General features: G+C 39.8%; 2 protein-coding genes across 8 annotated transcripts in view; one reads left to right on the top strand and one right to left on the bottom strand.

Moving 5' to 3' along the window:
* MYH11 (myosin heavy chain 11) overlaps positions 1-7,645 on the top strand; it is a 57,418-nt gene extending 49,773 nt beyond the window's left edge. For 4 of the 5 annotated variants that reach the window (XM_021412179.1, XM_021412176.1, XM_021412177.1 and 1 more), the window contains 7 exons: positions 174-302; positions 713-801; positions 1,045-1,168; positions 1,329-1,537; positions 2,056-2,164; positions 2,767-2,939; positions 6,957-7,645. In XM_021412179.1, the coding sequence (XP_021267854.1) occupies positions 174-302; positions 713-801; positions 1,045-1,168; positions 1,329-1,537; positions 2,056-2,164; positions 2,767-2,939; positions 6,957-7,092 (969 nt within the window). In that variant the 3' untranslated portion in view covers positions 7,093-7,645. Of the gene's footprint in view, positions 1-173; positions 303-712; positions 802-1,044; positions 1,169-1,328; positions 1,538-2,055; positions 2,165-2,766; positions 2,940-4,054; positions 4,087-6,956 lie in introns of all 5 variants that reach the window. The other variant, XM_021412180.1, reaches the window with a different exon arrangement.
* Positions 9,912-18,645, bottom strand: part of NDE1 (nudE neurodevelopment protein 1) — an 18,546-nt gene continuing 9,812 nt past the window's right edge. For all 3 annotated transcript variants that reach the window (XM_021412189.1, XM_021412188.1, XM_021412187.1), the window contains 6 exons: positions 16,112-16,260; positions 15,660-15,796; positions 14,712-14,891; positions 13,556-13,647; positions 12,547-12,683; positions 9,912-11,187 (listed from right to left, as the gene is read on the bottom strand). In XM_021412189.1, coding sequence (XP_021267864.1) covers positions 11,094-11,187; positions 12,547-12,683; positions 13,556-13,647; positions 14,712-14,891; positions 15,660-15,796; positions 16,112-16,260 — 789 coding nt within the window. In that variant the 3' untranslated portion in view covers positions 9,912-11,093. The remainder of the gene's footprint in view (positions 11,188-12,546; positions 12,684-13,555; positions 13,648-14,711; positions 14,892-15,659; positions 15,797-16,111; positions 16,261-18,645) is intronic.

Here is an 18,645-nt window from a genome sequence, read left to right as displayed (position 1 = left end):
TTGGAATAATATTTAAGAGTTTTCCAACATACGCTAGCTGATCTCTACAGGAAATACACACTGGCATTATGATTACATAAATCTATGTGTTCTATTCTGTGCATTTATTTATTTAACACTGAAATTGTAGTAAAACTAGACAAAAATAAATCTCCATTGTTCTTTTCAACAAGGCTCAGATGAAGGACTACCAACGAGATCTGGATGATGCACGGGCTGCCAGAGAAGAAATATTTGCTACAGCTAGAGAAAACGAGAAGAAAGCCAAGAACCTTGAAGCTGAACTCATCCAGCTTCAAGAGGTAAAATGGAAAACTTCTAAAGCAATATAAAGCAGAACACACATTATCTTCAGTAGCTAAACAGAACTGCATTGAAATGATTTATTTACTAGAGATGGATAATTAAAAACAAAATTTGTAATAAGTTTCATGCACTCCAATGGAGTTGTTGGATATACATCTGAACATAGCCAGGTCAAGCTGAAAAGAAAAAATACCTTGGAGAAAATCACAATTCAGGTTTAAAGGGAAATGAACTCCAGTACAAATTCTCAATAGCTATAAATTCTTCTCTAGCATTTATGATCAAAGAGTTTATTCCATTAACCAGACAACCCAGCTTACACAAGTTTTAGAGAGTTCACAGTTGTGTAACTTTGTCAGAACACTTGCTCATTTCTTTCCTATGCTGCCTTTTCCTTCACTCCTAGGATCTGGCTGCTGCAGAGAGAGCTCGCAAACAAGCAGATCTGGAGAAAGAAGAGCTGGCAGAGGAACTTGCAAGCGCTACTTCTGGAAGGTAAGAATAGACTGGATTACTCACAAAGCTGTAAGCATGCTGCTGAATGTTGCATGGTTGCCAAGAGAAGGTATATTCCTGTCCCAACAGGCATCCAGTCTTGACAGCACAACATATACACATTTGACCAGTTTCATTATCTGATTTTCTTTTCTTCATGAATTATAGGTCGTTCCTAATAGTTTTAGATGTGTTCAACTGGTCAGAGCCATAACCGTTCACTTCTTAAATTTAAACTTACAGAACAAGCCTACAGGATGAGAAACGGCGCCTAGAGGCAAGAATCGCCCAGCTGGAGGAAGAGCTAGATGAGGAGCACAGCAACATAGAAGCAATGGGTGATCGCATGAGGAAAGCAGTACAGCAGGTAGAGTTCATTTCAGCATGCGTGTCACTTTGTTTGCATTCCACTGAAAGTTATTTGTGGCTTTGAAAATATATTTGGAGAACTGCCATCATGAATCAGCACCTGTCATTTCCCTGGAAGTACACAACGCTTTTGACAGAGTCCATTCTTGCCCTTGCAGGCAGAGCAACTGAACAATGAGCTGGCAACAGAACGAGCAACTGCACAGAAGAATGAAAATGCCAGGCAGCAACTAGAGAGGCAGAACAAAGAGCTGAGGAGTAAGCTGCAAGAGATGGAGGGAGCCGTGAAGTCTAAATTCAAAAGCACAATTGCTGCTCTGGAGGCCAAAATTGCTTCTCTTGAAGAGCAATTGGAACAGGAAGCCAGGTACTTAGGCTTGCAGAGGGCACAGATATCCATTTATTGTTCCAGTTAATGAGACACAGCAAACAAATGCATATATGATTTGTATTATCAGGTCCTCAGTACAATTAATATTTGGTAAATTCTCCCCCCACATAACATTCCTTAGAGACATGCCCACTAATTGGAGTTGTTACAGCTTCTGAGTAAGAACCACTTTATTGCTGAAAAGTTCTACTGGTATGGCAAGAATCTGTTCTCCTACTTTGCCATGTGACCCTAGCAGATTCTCTATTATACATTGTGCCATTTGTAGGACTATTTCCTGAGGAAATCAACTTGTGTTTTAGTAGATCTCCTTATCCTTTCAGGACCTTATCACACAGCAAAAACACATACTTTTTTTTTTTTTTTTTTAAATCAGAAGACCTTTACATTTTGCTTAGAATTCATCTATTAAATTCAGATAGGTTTTTACCATATGGTTTCTTGGTGCCTCATTCCTGAAGCCATATCACCAAATGTTGCATTGTTATTTGCAGAGAGAAGCAGACTGCAGCCAAGACATTACGCCAGAAGGACAAAAAGCTGAAGGATGCATTGCTGCAGGTGGAGGACGAGAGAAAACAAGCAGAGCAATACAAAGATCAGGTATGAGTCTGCGTCATAAGTGTCCTAGTCAAGGGCACAGAGATTTCCAGGTTTTACTGAAAACTTTCAGGTTTCTACCTTTCCTAAGAAAGCAAGATTCCATGTTACACCTCAAAGAGTCTGTGCTGGGACAGCTATAAAGCCTTTTGATAAAAGGCTGGACAATTTGATTTTTCTTTCATGCTGAGACAAGTGCCAAAGCACTAGTCCTTGTCAATCAGCCAGCTGCAACACTCTGACTATACACAGTGATATACAGGCCTCTGCACAACATCCCTTTTGGTACATGATTGGAGACCATGGTCACATTTTATACCCTACTGAGAGATTTAACTTTACATAGTACATACCAACCTGCAAACCAGAAACACAGAGTCAGGACTGTGTAGGAAAATAAACAATTTAAGTTGTTTCTGAATATAGCATCAGCAAAATGAACTCCCACAAAGTAGTTATATTTACATCTTTAGATTTTAAGCTTTGCCTTTGATAGAGGTGAAAACTCTCAAAAGAAATATAAATAGAAATATGAAATTAAAATGAGAATCTAAAGCTATCAGATGTATTTCAACTTGAAGAATTACTTTACTTTTTTCTCATAGGCTGAGAAGGGCAACCTACGACTCAAGCAACTGAAAAGACAGCTGGAGGAGGCTGAGGAAGAGTCTCAGCGTATCAACGCAAACCGCAGGAAGCTGCAGAGAGAGCTGGATGAAGCTACTGAGAGCAACGAAGCCCTGGGCCGGGAGGTTGCAGCACTGAAGAGCAAGCTAAGGTAGAGTGCCCTTGTTTGAGATAGCTATTACCATTCAGCAACAACCTCGAAATTTAGTATTAAACTAAAGAAGTAAAAAATAAAATAATCTAGTCAAGTAACAAACAACACAGATAATGCAAGGAGTAACTCTGCAGTATTAGCTTGGCAAATGGAACTATAGGCCAAAGTCAGAAAGTAAAGTGCATATCATAGACCGCAGTAGTCTCAGGATTTTAACTGTGAGATCAGCAACTGTGACAACGTGGCATAGGCCTTACTATTTTTCTATCTGAAACTCCTGTTGGCTTAAATAGAAACAGAATTAGGCTTGGCTGCTTTTGAAAATATTCCTATGGCTAAATATATTTATTTCTGCAGTTAGAAATGGGTGGAAATGGTCATGCTTTTCATATTTACACACACGCACAACTCACACGTACTGACTCTAATCAGTCCTGCACATCTTCACAGGCAACAAAAGGCAAAGAATGTTATATAGCTATTATCCAAAAGTTTCTGGACCTCATCTTTCCTTATTCAGTGCCACCAGACCAAGGAAAGACCAAAATATTCCCTTGCATTTTCTTATTAAAGCTGACCGGGAAAAAGATAAAGCTGTGATCAGCCAAATACATACCTGAGTTTTCCTGCACTTCTTGGGTCTGAAAACACTAAGTCACTGAAACACAGGCTGACTTGAATTATAGGAAATTGCTGTATCTGCGTCAAACTGTAAAACTCTGCTTTCTACCTAAAAGCAAAAGAAATTCAAATGAAACTAAAACACCTGCCTAGTTGTGTTCTTGCTGCTGTTCAGTTTTGCTGTTGACATGCATGAACCTTCAGATGTGGATACTTACTTCAAAGCAGAGAGTTAGGGATATGGTAGCCTTTTCCATTAGCACCATCTTGGTTGGTACACACTCCTGGCTGCTTTACAGAAGAGCTGCTGCATCCAGCCCTTTTTACATAGAAACGGATGTTTACATCGAATAGCAGATTATTTTTGTTTGATCTTAATGTACTGTAATTGGCTGTAATGTACTTTGTTTAATTATTTAAAAGTAATATACCTACCTCTGATCGTGACTGTGCTTAGTATAACTGCCCGGGATTCTTTATCTCTGTTTCAGAGGGACACAGGAACCTTCGCATGACTAAGCAGGTACCATGCCTTCAACTTTGCAGCTAGCTTGTGTCGTACAAATTCCATTTTCTTTGGCCCAAGTAAAAATTATGTGAGGTTTCTGCAAACTGTGAAGGCTTGGATATCTTGGCATTAAATTTTTTTTTAAAAAGAGACAAATATTACAATAATCTAGCTACCATCAGCTGTTCAGTGATACAACTTTCTTACAAGTAGGCTATGTACTGATGTAGACTTGCCAGTGTTGCATTCTCACTTCTTACAAGCTCTACCAACAGAGTACCCAGTGAAGTACTCTGACATTGTCTGCATGTCAGTTGTCTTTTTTTTTTGCACCTATTTACAGCCAAAGATGAAACATTTGCAAATCAAATACACCATTAATTAGTAAAATTGATTAAAAGCACTAATGAACATGAAGTGTCACAGCATGTTAAGTGTTTCACGTTATTTCTTAAGCATATTGTAATGCTGACTCTAAGGTAAGATCCTACCTAATTCACATGAGATTTTAGAAGACCGTATTTGCATGTGGTTTACTACACATCTGTGCCATCCAATCATGAATAAAAGGAAATTCTGCCTTTTGTTACATAGCACTCTGTGCCTGTGGTTGCTTACAAATAGCTATTACTAAGGCTTTTAAAACTATTTTGCAGACATTACCTTGCTTGTCTACAGTGTGTTGCCTGTCTACTGCTACTGAAACCTAAAGCACAGACACAGAAATTAACGCGAACACTGTAACATAGCACAGCATTACACTACACTTCATCACATTCTCTAGAAATAGGAATAACACCTGCTGTTGCAAAAATTAATTAGCTACTGCCTTGTAATATTTGTATATCTTCTATTTTACATATGCTGAATTTCGCTGTGAATACACAAATATTTAAAGAAGCTGTCTTGTCCTTGCATGTGCCTTTTAGTCAGCCTAATTTTCCCAGAGCATTATTCAAGCATCGCTCCAGTAGCACTTGTTCAAAGGTAGACTAAATAGATGCTAAGCAAAACACTAATGCTTAGGGCTTGCCTCAGCTGTATGCATTACTCTAAAGGTTCTGATGCAGATGATCACAAGAATATTATCAAAGCCATAAACCCATTTTAGATTAACAGATTTAAATAAAAAACTATTTATAAACAGGACCAATACCAGTTTGAAGGAAGTTCACTTTTTTTTGTAGCCAAAATTGTACTGCAAGACTTGGTTACACTCCTTCTGTTACTCTTCACCAGTAACATCTTCTTTTATAGTACTTCAGTGAACAACAAGAGCGTAAAAAGTCATTTGACAAATACCTTGTATATAAGTCTAGATAGCAAGAGTCCAAGGAGGGGAGGGAGCTAAAGAGATCTTCCTAGTGAAGATTGAGATCTTCATTGACAAGATCTAACAAATTTATTGACCTAACTAGAGCTTAGTAACAAATATCTGCCATCATAAAGTAGTAGATGCTGCTGGTTTACTCTGGCAAACAGAACAGAGTAGAATTATACCCTCGTCTTCTAATACATGTCTCAGAAGAACTAAGGCTAAGAGTAGGTCTTAAGTGTTATTATCCAGCTAGTTGCTTGCTCACATCAAAATTCAGTTACCTTAAAGGGTTAAAAAAACCCACAAAGCTACACATGTACACAGTGTGTTCTACCTTGGAAACACAGGTTTGTACTCTAAAATAAATTAGGCCAGCTAACATTCTTATCTACTTCCCTAGTGTGGAAGACTGAACTTTAGATTTGAAAAGCTGCTGCAGAAAGGACAATTCCGGCTTAGTCTTTTGCAAGGACAAGTCAAGCCTTTAAATATTTACGCATGATTGCTGTACCCAAAAGTGCAGAGTCGGATATATATATTTTAACACCAAATTAGTAATTTTGGCATAACATTCAGTGATCATGGATTTATTTTGTTGCTTATGTCTGTGGTCTCAAGCCTTTACAAAGGTTTGCTTAATTAGGAGCAAGTGAGAGGCCATGTTACAAAACTCCAGTGTTTTGTAGCACATTAGCAATGAAGGCCAAGATGAGACAAACTCATCTTCTGTCTCACTTGCTCACACCTCCCAGAAATATTAACCTCGAGGACCAAAGCGTCCCTGGCTTGGGCTGTGGCTATGAAATCTATGGGGATGGGAGGGAAAAGGGAAAAGGGGGGTTCAAGGGAAAAAAAAAACAACATTTTCTGCAAGCTTTTCTATAAGACATCGTCTCTGCTGAGTGGCAGCATATGAATTATAACAGTTCCAAAACACAGTGAAGGCTTCCTCTCCCCATTGTGGAAAAAGCTGGAGCTACTCACAGCCTAGAATGCCACACATCACAGCACCTGTGGTACTCTGAGCAACACAGCCTGACTGTGGGATCAAAAAGCACCCACTGACATCCACAACACTGCTCCAGTCTCTGGCCTCACTAGTCTTCAGTAACTGGTGAGCTTATTCAGACTGCAGGTCAAAAATTCAGCATGAGCTTTCTATGTCTTCTTGATCTTTGAGAAGAGCAGCATTAATGCTCCACTGATTACGTGGGGACAAGCAATTCCCTTTTCCCTTCTAGGCACACTCAGTTGTAGTCCCCATAAGGAAAAAACAGAAAAATGAAAAGAAGAATAGGGCATTTGGGGCAGATGAGACAATTTAGAATAGACTTCAAGGACAAGAACAGGAATCCCATCACAGTTGCAAGCAAGTGGGAGTCTCAGTCTGTCTGCATAGTAGCCTTAGATGCTACAGAGAAGACAACTGTGTTAGGTGCCCCCAGCTCTTGGCTGTTTTGCTTTTAAAAACCTCAGGCCCACAGGTACTGTTACAAAACTCTATGCTTATTTGTGAGGGCTGTAAATGACCTAACATCTGATTTTATTTTTTATTTTGTTGCTGCAGGAGGGGAAATGAACCAGTATCTTTTGCCCCACCCCGTAGATCTGGAGGCAGAAGAGTAATTGAGAATGCAACAGATGGAGGTGAAGAAGAAATTGACGGAAGAGATGGAGATTTCAATGGAAAAGCCAGTGAATAAACACGCTTAAAAATGCACTGCAGCAAGGGGAGGGAGGATGATATTTAGCACTGTTTAAGTCTACTCTTAGTGTCAAGGTCACACACACCCACTCCTCTGATGATGATGATGAAAGCACAACTGCTTTGTCTCCAATGTATAGATTCATGTTAAAAGTACTCCAAAACTTTTATCATGAAGTATTTCTGAAAAGTTTTGTTTTAAGTTCAGAGTAATCCACGAAGAATCTTCCAGAAAGTGAGTTCCAGTAGTTCAGACAATTTAAATCTCAGTGAACTGAAGTTTACAAAGGATTTGTAAGACTGTTGCAGGAAAAAAAAAAAAGGCATTGGTCAGTTAATCTTTTCTTAAACTTTCATTTTGTCTTAAGTATTCAATATAGTATTTTTTTTTCCTGGTTACTACACCCCTGATGCACCATTCACAAGGTGGAAGTGCCTTTTTAATCACATACTGAAAAATAAAATATCATTTGTTCAAATGAAATCAACTGTTACAGTTTTATATGCACCATGGATGTGCTTACACACTAATAAAAGTCAAATAAAAACCACTCCAATATTCTTGTGTGCAGGTGTCACTTGGGTGCAATACAATACACAGAAGGGAATGGGAGATGCAATACAACATCTTTATAACTCAAATACCTTTTTGAAAATGTCAATTGTAACTGCTAGAATGAAAAACTGATATTCTAAGTGATTGCTTTTGAAAGGATGAAAGATAGGTACATTCAGCTGAACAAAAAGAAGTGACACGAAGCACGTAAGACAGGCTTAGCTACTTCATGAAGACATGGTGCTGAGAAACCCTAGGATGTACCCAAGGATGGGCAACACCTACAAGAGACTTGTACTCTTGTAGTACAGCATCTGAGAAGCAGACAGGGCTCTAAATGCTTGTGTTTAGGTAACTGAACCCACATGGGAAGTCTGCATGCATATGGATAGTTCCAGCTAAAGCCTCTGAAAGCAGGCTGGAAACAAATAGAAACAGCAGGCCACACTGGACTCACTGATCTAAGCCAAGCTATTCGGTATTAAGGGATCAGCATGCAGTTAATTTTATTGTTGGATCACTCCAACAGGTCTGCAGCCCACTCCTGGGAACTACCAGGACCTACCACAAATCCAGGCAGCTCTAACACTTGCAGATAGCAGCTGGCTTTATGGTCACACTGGGGCAGTAGAGAACTGTGCACTGCAAAGTCAGGAAGATTTACTCTGAACTGAGTACAGAGAGCTTCCTTGATGTCTTACATTGTACTGCAGGTGAACCTTAAAGCAGACTACAGGAAGAGCAAATCATGCAAAAGCATCCATCCTGACCACCTAAAACTAATAATTATTCAACAAGGCACAAAGATCATGAACATGCCAACTTCAGAGCAGAAGCCATTCAGCCAGCAGGATCAAATCGCAAATAATTCTCTTTTTTGAGCAAATAGAAAAGAAAGAGCTTAAATAAGAATCCATTCAGAGTGATTAAGATGACAAGCTGGTGAGGGGATGAAAGCTTTTCACTGTTACAATCAGCCAAGAAGTGCAGCACTGTGAACATGTTCAAGACCTGGCTATTATGCTGGCAAGCCTGCACATGTGCAAACAAGGAGATCAAGGAAGTCAGATGTCAATAGAATGGTGTTAAGCACCAATACTTGGATTATAACTGGTAAATTGAACATAATGCCCTTCTAAAAGGACTTCACCTGGATAACTCACAAGCATAACAGTCCAGTGGTTAAAGCATTGCTTACCACTTCAGAAACTTAGCTTTTAGTCCGTTCTGCAAAGCAAAATAAGCTCAAGAGAGTTTTGTGGGGTTTTTTTGTAACGCTGCAGAAAGAATCCTTCTGCCACAGTGTCCAAATACGCTGGTTTTGGCTGGAACAGAGTTAGTTTTCTCCATCGCAGCTTGTACAGAAAGCATAAATGAATTCCTTATTTTGCTTTGCTTGCAGACAGCTTTTGCTTTACCTATTAAATTGTCTTGGTCTCAACTCACAAGGGTTGTTCTTTTCCTTCAACTTTTACCTTTCCAATTCTTTCCCCATCCCTCTAGACACATGAAGCAAGCATGCAGCTGTGTGATGTTAGCTGCAGCTGCCTGCAAGGGTTAGGCCATAACATCAAACTACAGTTCCTCTGTCAAGAGATGCATCATTATAGAGGTGACATCTGCATTATACTGTTTTGACAGTTCTAAATAGCATACCCACCTATAGTGTGATATTTTTAATGTAGCTACAGACATAATATCTGTACAGTATAATACCTTAAAATTCAGTAGCCACTTTAACTTCAAATCCATGGCTCTAGCACAGCCCTGACTTTCCAAGTCTCTACCTTATGTCAGTGATGACTCCCAACCTAAGTGAACGTCAACCTGCTCACTAAGCAGGCAAATTCTGCCAAGATCATCACAGAAAACTCAACTCGTCTTAAGTGATCAGGCTACACAGTCCACTGAGTACATGTGACAGTATGGTTAACAAAGTAGCTCATGCTTTAGTTCATTATGAGTAAGAAAAGAGTGCCAACTCCGTGTGACAGGACAAAAACTCTAAAACAGATTAAAACTCCAGTTCAAGATTTGAAGAGAGTAATGCTAGGCACTGTGAAAATCCCAAAGACATCATTAGCTATGGCAGTAACATTCCTTAGAGTAGGAAACCATGAGAACAAAAAGAAACGTAGGAAAACCTTTGCATATAATTTCAGCAAACAATGTCTCTTTAGGCTTCACTGATAAGAAACAGCAAAGAAACTGATGACATTTATGCAGTAGGCACAACAACTTGCAAAAAAATTCAAAGTGAATAACTAGCCTTCAAAATAAGCTTTATTCTGCTCCCCAGTTAAGCCAACTTTGTAGATGGCTTGAATAATGGGAATCGTCTGTGGTTATTTCCTATTCCAGAGAAATAGATGCATCAGTAGTAGTTTTCATATAATTAGAAAAACAGAACAATTATGCATTTTGTCATGTAAATTTCTCCCTCTCTCCCCCAATATAAAAATGTTTACCCATAATTATTTTCACGAGTACAAGCTTCTCTAATGTGTATTAATACTGTGAGTGTACTTACTCCATTTTTTCTTAAAATGTAGTGTAATTCTGTAGGGGAAACACTCCAACTTAAAAAAAATAATTTACTATTCTGACATACTTGGCCAGCAGAAAGGACTTTTCAAACTAAAAACATTGCTAAATTAGTAACAGCTGAAAACATTCTCATTAAAAAGAAACAAAGATAAAACAAGATAAATTCACAAATACCCAAGGCACATTAATAAAGGGAGGTTTGGAAAGTAGTAAAACCCACTTATTAATTTGTTAGAACTAGAAACTCAATCAAACAGCCAGGCTTTATGGACCACAATATAGCAAAAGGGTATCTATAGGCTAATTGAGGGTAAAGTTCTCTACCTTCTGGGATCTCCTGAGTACCCTAAGTATTAAGCATTCCTCACCTTTTAACTATTATCTGTTCTTCAAGGTAAATCATTGCTTACAAAGCTTCACCACTACGCAGAATTTCATGTAGTGAGATTCTGACCAGCAAGAATCCTACAAAGAACTGAGCATCTTCCCCACAGAAATACACCTGTCGCTACCTAAAACCACTCCTCTAACTCTTGTGACTGGACCAGAAAGCCAGAACACCAGGGATGATTATTAACACCAAAAGCCAACACCTAAGGAGTTGCACTGGGAACCTGCTGTAGGTAAAGGGACAATAGCTTTAACTGGCAGTGTCAAAGCAGGAGTTAGTCACAGCAGTGAATATAGGAAGCAATTTTATGTCCTGTGCTGCTAGGTGACATTGCTTCATCACACTACCCGCACACGTCAGTAGAGAAGCTGGAAGGGCAAAGCCGTAAGATGCCATTGTCAATAGTAGCCTCTTTTCCAGTCCTCACCTACCCTTACACTTCTGTCTGGTTGCCTATTGATATTCTCTTTAGAGTTACATGTACATATGATTTTATTTTTCCTTTTCATAGCAGCATCTTAACAACACTTTGTGAAGGATGGCTCATCGGTCCTGGAATACTTGAAGGCCTTGTTCCAAACTCCAGGCGTTTCACTAACCTGCAAATACAAAGCAGAATTTAGAGCATTTCTTGCTCAGTTTTACCATCTCAATCACAGTAACTGGTCATTCACAAGAATGTAACACTAAACCTGAGAAACCAACAGATTATAAGAAACAATTCTCTGAATATCAAGTGAGCCTGTTAATTAACTAGGCTAAGTTCCCACTGTAAAACAAGATTCCATTTCCCTCTGAGTAGTGAGAATATAGATTTTACAGGTGTTAGAATTTCAGTTTTTATATTACAGTAATAGATGTGTAATCACCTACAGGAATATGCAAACTTATGGCCCTTGAGGTTTTCTTGTAGGTTTCTCCCTGGGCTGCAATAGCAAGTACTGTATGGAACATTCTTTCCACATGACAACTTTGGGCACTGGTTAACAGGACAAACCAGTATTCCCAGATCAAGGGTCTGGCTGAGTAGTTGCATCTGTAATGATCTGTACTATAAACACTGAGAAAACTTGAAAAAAAAAACCACCCAGTACAAGATTGGCATGGCTTACGTACTGAACTGTAATTTGCAACAAACTTATAGATTCTCCATTTGTTTGGGAGTGGGAGGAAAAAGATAAGCAGTTCAATTAAGTAGTAGCTTTTGTCAGGTGCTCCCTGGAAACACATCTTAGCAACCACAGAGCATTCAAATAAGTTGATTAGTTATTTGAGCATATAAACAGGAGGGGGTTTTAAGCTGAGACAGGGGAGATTTAGGTTAGATATTAGAAGGAAGTTTTTCACTCAGAGGGTGGTGATGCACTGGAACAGGTTGCCCAGGGAGGTTGTGGATGCCCCATCCCTGGAGGCATTCAAGGCCAGACTGGACGTGGCTCTGGGCAGCCTGGTCTAGTGGTTGGCAACCCTGCACTTAGCAGGGGGGTTGAGATTCGATGATCCTCAAGGTCCTTTTCAACCCAGGCCATTCTATGATTCTATGATTTGCTTCCCCCTGCTTCCCCAGTTCTCATATGGATAAGAATCCTAACTGTGATAAGAGAAGTCCCCATACGCCAAAACATTGCTGAGTCATCACAGCACAAGAACAAAGCGTAAACCAAACCAAGCCAACAAGCATGAGCTTCCTTTCTTGTACTTACTCACAGTTAAACACTGGATTTATTATAATGTGTTACAATTGCTTTGAATTTGAACTTAATCACGGCTAGTCTTCGGATTTCAACAGCTAGTGATGACAAATTTTAATCTGAAACATGGAAATTAATCTTGAATAACTAAGTTTCCTACCTTTCATAAACAGATCTGGCTCTACCAAAACAAAGAATGAACAAGAAACAGAACGGTACCAGTCAAAGATTTCTCACTAAGACAAAACAGCTGAGAATGACACTAACCCTGTATCACACAGAGGCTGATGAGGACTCATCCGTGTTTCAAGGACATCTCTGTTCATGTACATGGACACTGTGGTTCTGTTTGGAGACTGGTCATACACAAAGTTTCGGCAAGAGGCAAGTTTGGACTCCAAAGCCTGAGGTAAACAGAGGTAATGTAAGATGTCATTTTGACACACCAAAACAGCATTGAGTGTGGAATTTTTTGTTTGCTTTAAAATGAGTTGTCTAGTAGAAGTACCTGCAGATTCTTGACACCAATGCTATACACACACTTAATATCATTATATGCTCATTTGAACTATCTGCTTCTCTAAACTTACATTAGGTTGTGTATTGGGTGGTACACCACAGCCAGATACCCTATTCTCCACAACATGCTCCTTTCCTAGATGGTTCCACCTTCACTGCTAGGATAATTTTCTGCTGTGTTAGTTCCGCAAGTCAGCCCATCAAGTCATATGAATGCTTGTGCCAACACAGCAAGCACTGGAGCGTGAGGGAAAAGACAGGAGCAAGTTATGTGATAACTTTCCCATCATCAGCACTATCTTAAATGTCAAACTACACAGCAATAGCTCATCAAGGCATTAGGTCCTGCTTAAAAACACAACTAGAGTATTAATGAAAACTTTATCAGAAGCCACTGGACGGCAGGCATCAGCCTGCTTTCTTCTCTGCCCTCCAATTGAACAGATTCCCTCATTATTTACTCATGCCAGTCTGTCTTTTTCTGCACATACTCTTTCAGATGTTTGGAAAGGAAAAGAGATCAGCACTCCACACATGTATAACATCTCAGAAAAGCAGAGATGAGTCTTATATTTGTTTGAGGGTTGTTCAGAAATGTACAGGATCAAAACCAAATTTCAAGGCCACATTTAACTCAATTGCTTGCTGAGACAGTCCTTCCAGTCTCGTCTGAGCAGCAGTGCAGATATTCAATCCTGGCTACAGTTTCAGACAGCTCTTTCTTTCCAAGAACTTTGGCTACCAAGTAAACACTTACCCCTACTTTTCGCAGCAAGTCTCCCACGATGTTAAGTGCAGATATTCTGGCAGCAGGTGTGAGAGGGGTAGCACTGTAACTGTCCTCAAAACCTACAGGGCAGGTTAAATATATTACTCATTGTTTAAAAACAAACAAAGAAACAAACAGAAAACCCATTCTGACACAATCAGAAGACTGCCTGGCATATAGAGCAGATGAAACATTAGTATCCCCACCTTTTTGTATCTGACCTTCAAATCCTTCACATCCACTAGAAAAATGAAGCACTGACTCCCTGAGACAGCTAGAAATTTAAACCATGGCATGTTTAGGACTTAGTAACTTGAGCTATCTGTTCTACCAGCCTACTCTGCATCTCTGTTACTGCAGCAGGACCAGGGGTGTGTTCTCAGAGAGAGCCACCATCTCATTTTACAAGAAATCTTTCAATCCTTTTTCAAGGAAGTGAGAGTTCTCTCCCACAGAGCAGTTTTAAGTTAAGAGTACCAATGCCTACAACCAAACTTTGTTCGTGCTCAACTGTAATACTCAGTCACCAGCATGTGACAGTACAACTCCTTGTACTCTCTGATACACAGTTACACAAATTTCTGACTTTTTAAGTACAACAGAGACGGGATTTAGTGTTGGAGGGTTGGAATACTTATTCTTTAATGAGCACTGATTATTTCAGTTACTGGTTCTATTGGCACAAAAGCAGAGATAGTCATTTAGTACAGCTAGCTAGGATGACTTGCCAATGTCCTGCTGTTCCTGAGTAGAAGGAAGACTTCTCTCAAAGCACCTACACTCACAGAGAAGTCTTTTGAAGTAACAGAAACGTGGCATAAAAGATCATGCAAAAGTTTTAAAAATCTTTCCCTAAATTAGCCTAGTGTCTCTGGAACAGTTGTGAACAAATAATCAAGTCCCAATAGCTCATCTAGTCCTTTACAATTATTACTGGACAATTTGCATCAAATGGAAATTAATAGCCTATGAATAAGCCCCCAAACTTACAATCAGTGAATACTGAGATCATGGTGACTGGACTTAGGTGGATTTAGCTGAAATGTTCAGCTCTGCTCCTATCTTCCCATTTCTCCTGTAGCCAGAATCTATGGTGAAAACAAGGGTGTAACATAGTATTGCTTCCTGGTTCCCTATCACACACCTCTCCTAAATGTCGCAGGAGTGGGTATGTTGATGTTGGGTGCTCGGTGCATGGAGGGAGTTGAAGGCAAAGATAAGGATGCTTGAACTGCAGTGTCTGTTCTTTCTGTTTCCAGGGAAGTTTGCATTGGTGTTTTAGGTTTCTCCTGTTTCTGCTGTACTGCAAGCTCTTGCCGTAGATCTGTGAGGGAAGAAACACAAAGTCTTTAGAATCGGTATTCACTAAGATAAAAAGCAAATGAGAGAGTTTATTTTGCTCACAAGATTACTTCACCTCTACCAGTGGAACAAAATCACTTATTCTTGTAAAGATTACTCCAGGCACATGCTCAAAATAAGGAAGAATACTAAAGGCTTCTCCAGGATTGCAGCTCAGGTTGTTTTTATAGTATTAGTTCAGTCGCTATTATCCAGATTTAAGTTTCATACCCTTTCACATGGCTTCCTTTGAGGCATGGAATTAATACTTTCAAATGTTACAGACTGTTAAGTGGAGGCACATCAAGACTGAGGCTCTGCAACTTGAAGTATCTTGGCTACATCCCAGTTCCCTACCAGGTTGAGATCCAGTTATTCCTACCTATTGCACTGCTTCCCCTTCCACCTTGGTATCCATATCAAGGAAGCCTGAGCTAAGGCCAAGTGGAAACCACCACTGTCTAGCCCAGTAACACAGAACTCCTGTCCCACAGTCTGACTGTAGCTAATGCGAACCACTCAAGGTCATAGAATCCGAGCAGAGCTGGAAGTGTTTCTTCAGCTCCACATCTGCACGGTCTCCCTCATTTTCTCATCCAGTCTTACTGACAACTGCTCTAGAGTGAGTTTAAGGACTGAGGTCCTTAAAACAGAATAGAAGACACAAATGTAGAAGTCAAACTCTAAAATAAATGGAGAGGACTGAACAAGTACAAGTCGGGAGGGGAGAACAGAAGATCTGCTGTCTAACCTCTAGCTTCATCTTTCAGACGTTGCACGGACTCCAGAAGGTTTTCCTTCTCATCCAGCTCACTCTCCAGAAAAGCATTTCTTTCAATAGCCTGGTTTAAACGCTGCTCAAAATCCTCAAGAGACATTATAGTGGCTCTGAAAGAGAGTACACAAGATTTTATTAACAGGAATATTGGAACTCCTTCTCCCGCAAGAGAAGGTAAAACCTTTTGGGTTAGGATTATTTTTTGTTTTGCTTAATTTTAGCTTTATGAAATAGTGCAGTGGGCATAACAGAAGGGAAAAACAATCCATTTGTTTTTCTTGAATATCACAACCATCAGCTAGGTAGTTAGTTCAGGTTAGTTTAGAGTGACAGCGCTAAAAAGCACAACATTACAAATTACTTAGAGCCACCATATTTGCAGGACAGAACTGAGGTGATAGAAGAAAACATAGAAGACTGGTCACCTTTTTGCTCTTTCCAAGTCATCATTTGCTTGCTCAAGTTCCCGAATGTATTTCTGAAGTTGATCTTTAATAGCTTTTGTCTGTGCCAAGTCATCTTCCAGTGCAGAGATTTGCCTGTACCCTTCTGAATGCTGTATTTCAACCTTTTCCTAGACAAGGACAAATAAAACAGTGTATCAGGGACTAGGTATTGTCTTAGGCCCTCTAAAGGCAAAAAAAGATCCCGTGAAGTACTTCGAGAACTATCAGCTTAGACACACTAAAATATCAGCAGAGCCAATTGCTCATATATTTCTGGGTTACCAATAGACAAGAGTTCTTTTTATAACTCTTCATCAAATGATGGTGCTGGGGAGCAGTTCCTGACATCCACAGCACAGAGCTGTTCCCTACTCTCCCAGACAGCTCTCCCTTGTGCTTCCCCTTCTCTCCTCCATTCACAAAGAAACATACTCTTACATGCAGACAACTTCTACCTTTTTCTGAGAAAAAGCCTTAAACAGCAGCTGGTTTGTTCACCTGTGTAATTCCCCACTCAAAGACAAGACAAAAAAGACCAGCATGCCAGCATGGGTCCTACCCAGTACAGGTAGCAAGCTCAACAGGCAAAGGACACAAAGCCCCAGAGCTCCCATATCATACAGCATCCTGCATTCTGGAAATTTTTTTATTTATTTTAAAGGACAATTAGATGGGCCTCGCCGTTATAAGAGGCAGGTGACAACCACAACACAGAGGCCCAAGAACTAGCACCTCCTTGAGCAATAACACCAAGTAACACCACAGAGAGGATCTATAGGACTTGTGAGGCAAATACAATGGCTAGAGTGGGATTACCTGCAACAGGCTGTAAGCCTGCCACCTGCTCTACCTGCTTCTATAGAATGGGATGAACACATACTGACATCCTGGAGTGAAGTGAACAAGACTAATTTCTGAGCCTTGGGAGCTTCAGCAATTCATAAAGCAGGATGTGAGAAAGAAGCCACTCATTTTCAACTTTACTCTTTCATAAAGAAATACTTAGGAAACTAAGTGACAAGAAAATGAACATCCAAACACAACACTTCCATAGTGCTATGGGAACCAGCAGGATTCCTCACTGCTGCTGTGGTTTTATTAAACCAAAGCAGGTTCAAAGCTCTTGATTAAAAAAACATTTCAGGTGCAGCGATGCAACACACTTTAGACACGAACCTAGAACAAACTGTCCTCCTTTACAGCATGTACATAAGGATATATTTATAAGAGACATCAGTGGTGAAGAAGGCTGAACTTCACCAGCACAAGCCTCTCTCCTGTTATCACTTCCAGATGTGGCTAGCATCACGTGACAGCAAAAGCATCACACTCCACCACCTTGTTACTGGATCACTTCAGCACGCCAGAGACTTTTTTGAAGCTCCAAGATTGCTAGATAAGTAGCATTCCTGACATTGTTCTCTGTTTAGAATTTAACACACTTGAAGTCACCAAAAACAAATCCACATACTGGAACTTGAAAACCATGGCACATAGCCTAGCACAACTGATAATCTGAAGAGAGCTGTTTTAGTGCACATAATACACAGATAAGGAGGAAGGAAAGAGAAACCCGTCTGAATTTATTAATTCCTACTTAATTACAGTGTGGTGACGTGTTGTCATAATTCCTGATTCCTGAAAGCATAGGTGCACATTGACTTTAAGAGCCCCCACAAGCTCTAAGAAGCAGATTACTTTTAGCTAGCTTTTCAACATTCTAAATAAGCCTTCCAAAGTATTATTTCCATTTATACTTAAGGTAGCTTGAACTCCAGCTTCTAAGGAGTAGCAAGCACACACATCGAGCTGGTAAATTCAAAGCTACAAACTGCATGGGCCTTACAAAGTTCACTAGTGTTAACCTAGACGTAGACACCAATCCTTGATGGGTTCAGTTAACACTGCTGCTCGATAGCTTCATGAGTTTAATGCTTTGCTCTTGAATTGATTCAGATAAAAGACCAGAACTGCAAGGTTTGAGCCTTTGTTTTCAGCCAATTGTAATAAACTATCAGCTGATCTGACCATCAATGGAGTCTCTGTTCCTTCACTGCAGGCTGTTACCGCAATCTTCAGGCTGCATGAATAACCAATTGTTAAAATGTTCATTTCAAGCAGAATATGTTTTTATAAACTTATCTAGTGTGAGAATTAAGTAAGGTTTTCTGAAACATTTACTCTCTATATTTTAGAAGCTTTATGCCCATTCCTACTATTTCCATTCCCAGCTGCTTCAGTTCATTTGTTGCCCTTTTCTCTCAGCTCTTACAGCAGAAGAAAACAATCTATACACTCCTTAATCAAATGAACTGCAAGTTTTTGTTGAACAGAGAGATCTTCTCCTCACTCATCAGCTTCCATGGGCTTACGTGGCTATGGGGAACAGAGTAGGCCAACACTCCATACAATAAGCAGAGTATTTAATATTGCTATGCCACCAACACAGCAAGAACAAAAGTGCGACAGAACAGTTAAGTAAGGCACGGAGTTTTTACTGCCAAAAAGATGGG

The sequence above is a fragment of the Numida meleagris genome, chromosome 13 (assembly GCF_002078875.1).
Source record: "Numida meleagris isolate 19003 breed g44 Domestic line chromosome 13, NumMel1.0, whole genome shotgun sequence".
NCBI lineage: Eukaryota > Metazoa > Chordata > Aves > Galliformes > Numididae > Numida > Numida meleagris.
The sequence above is the reverse complement of the archived record's forward strand: the minus strand, read 5'-3'. Positions and strand labels throughout refer to the sequence as shown.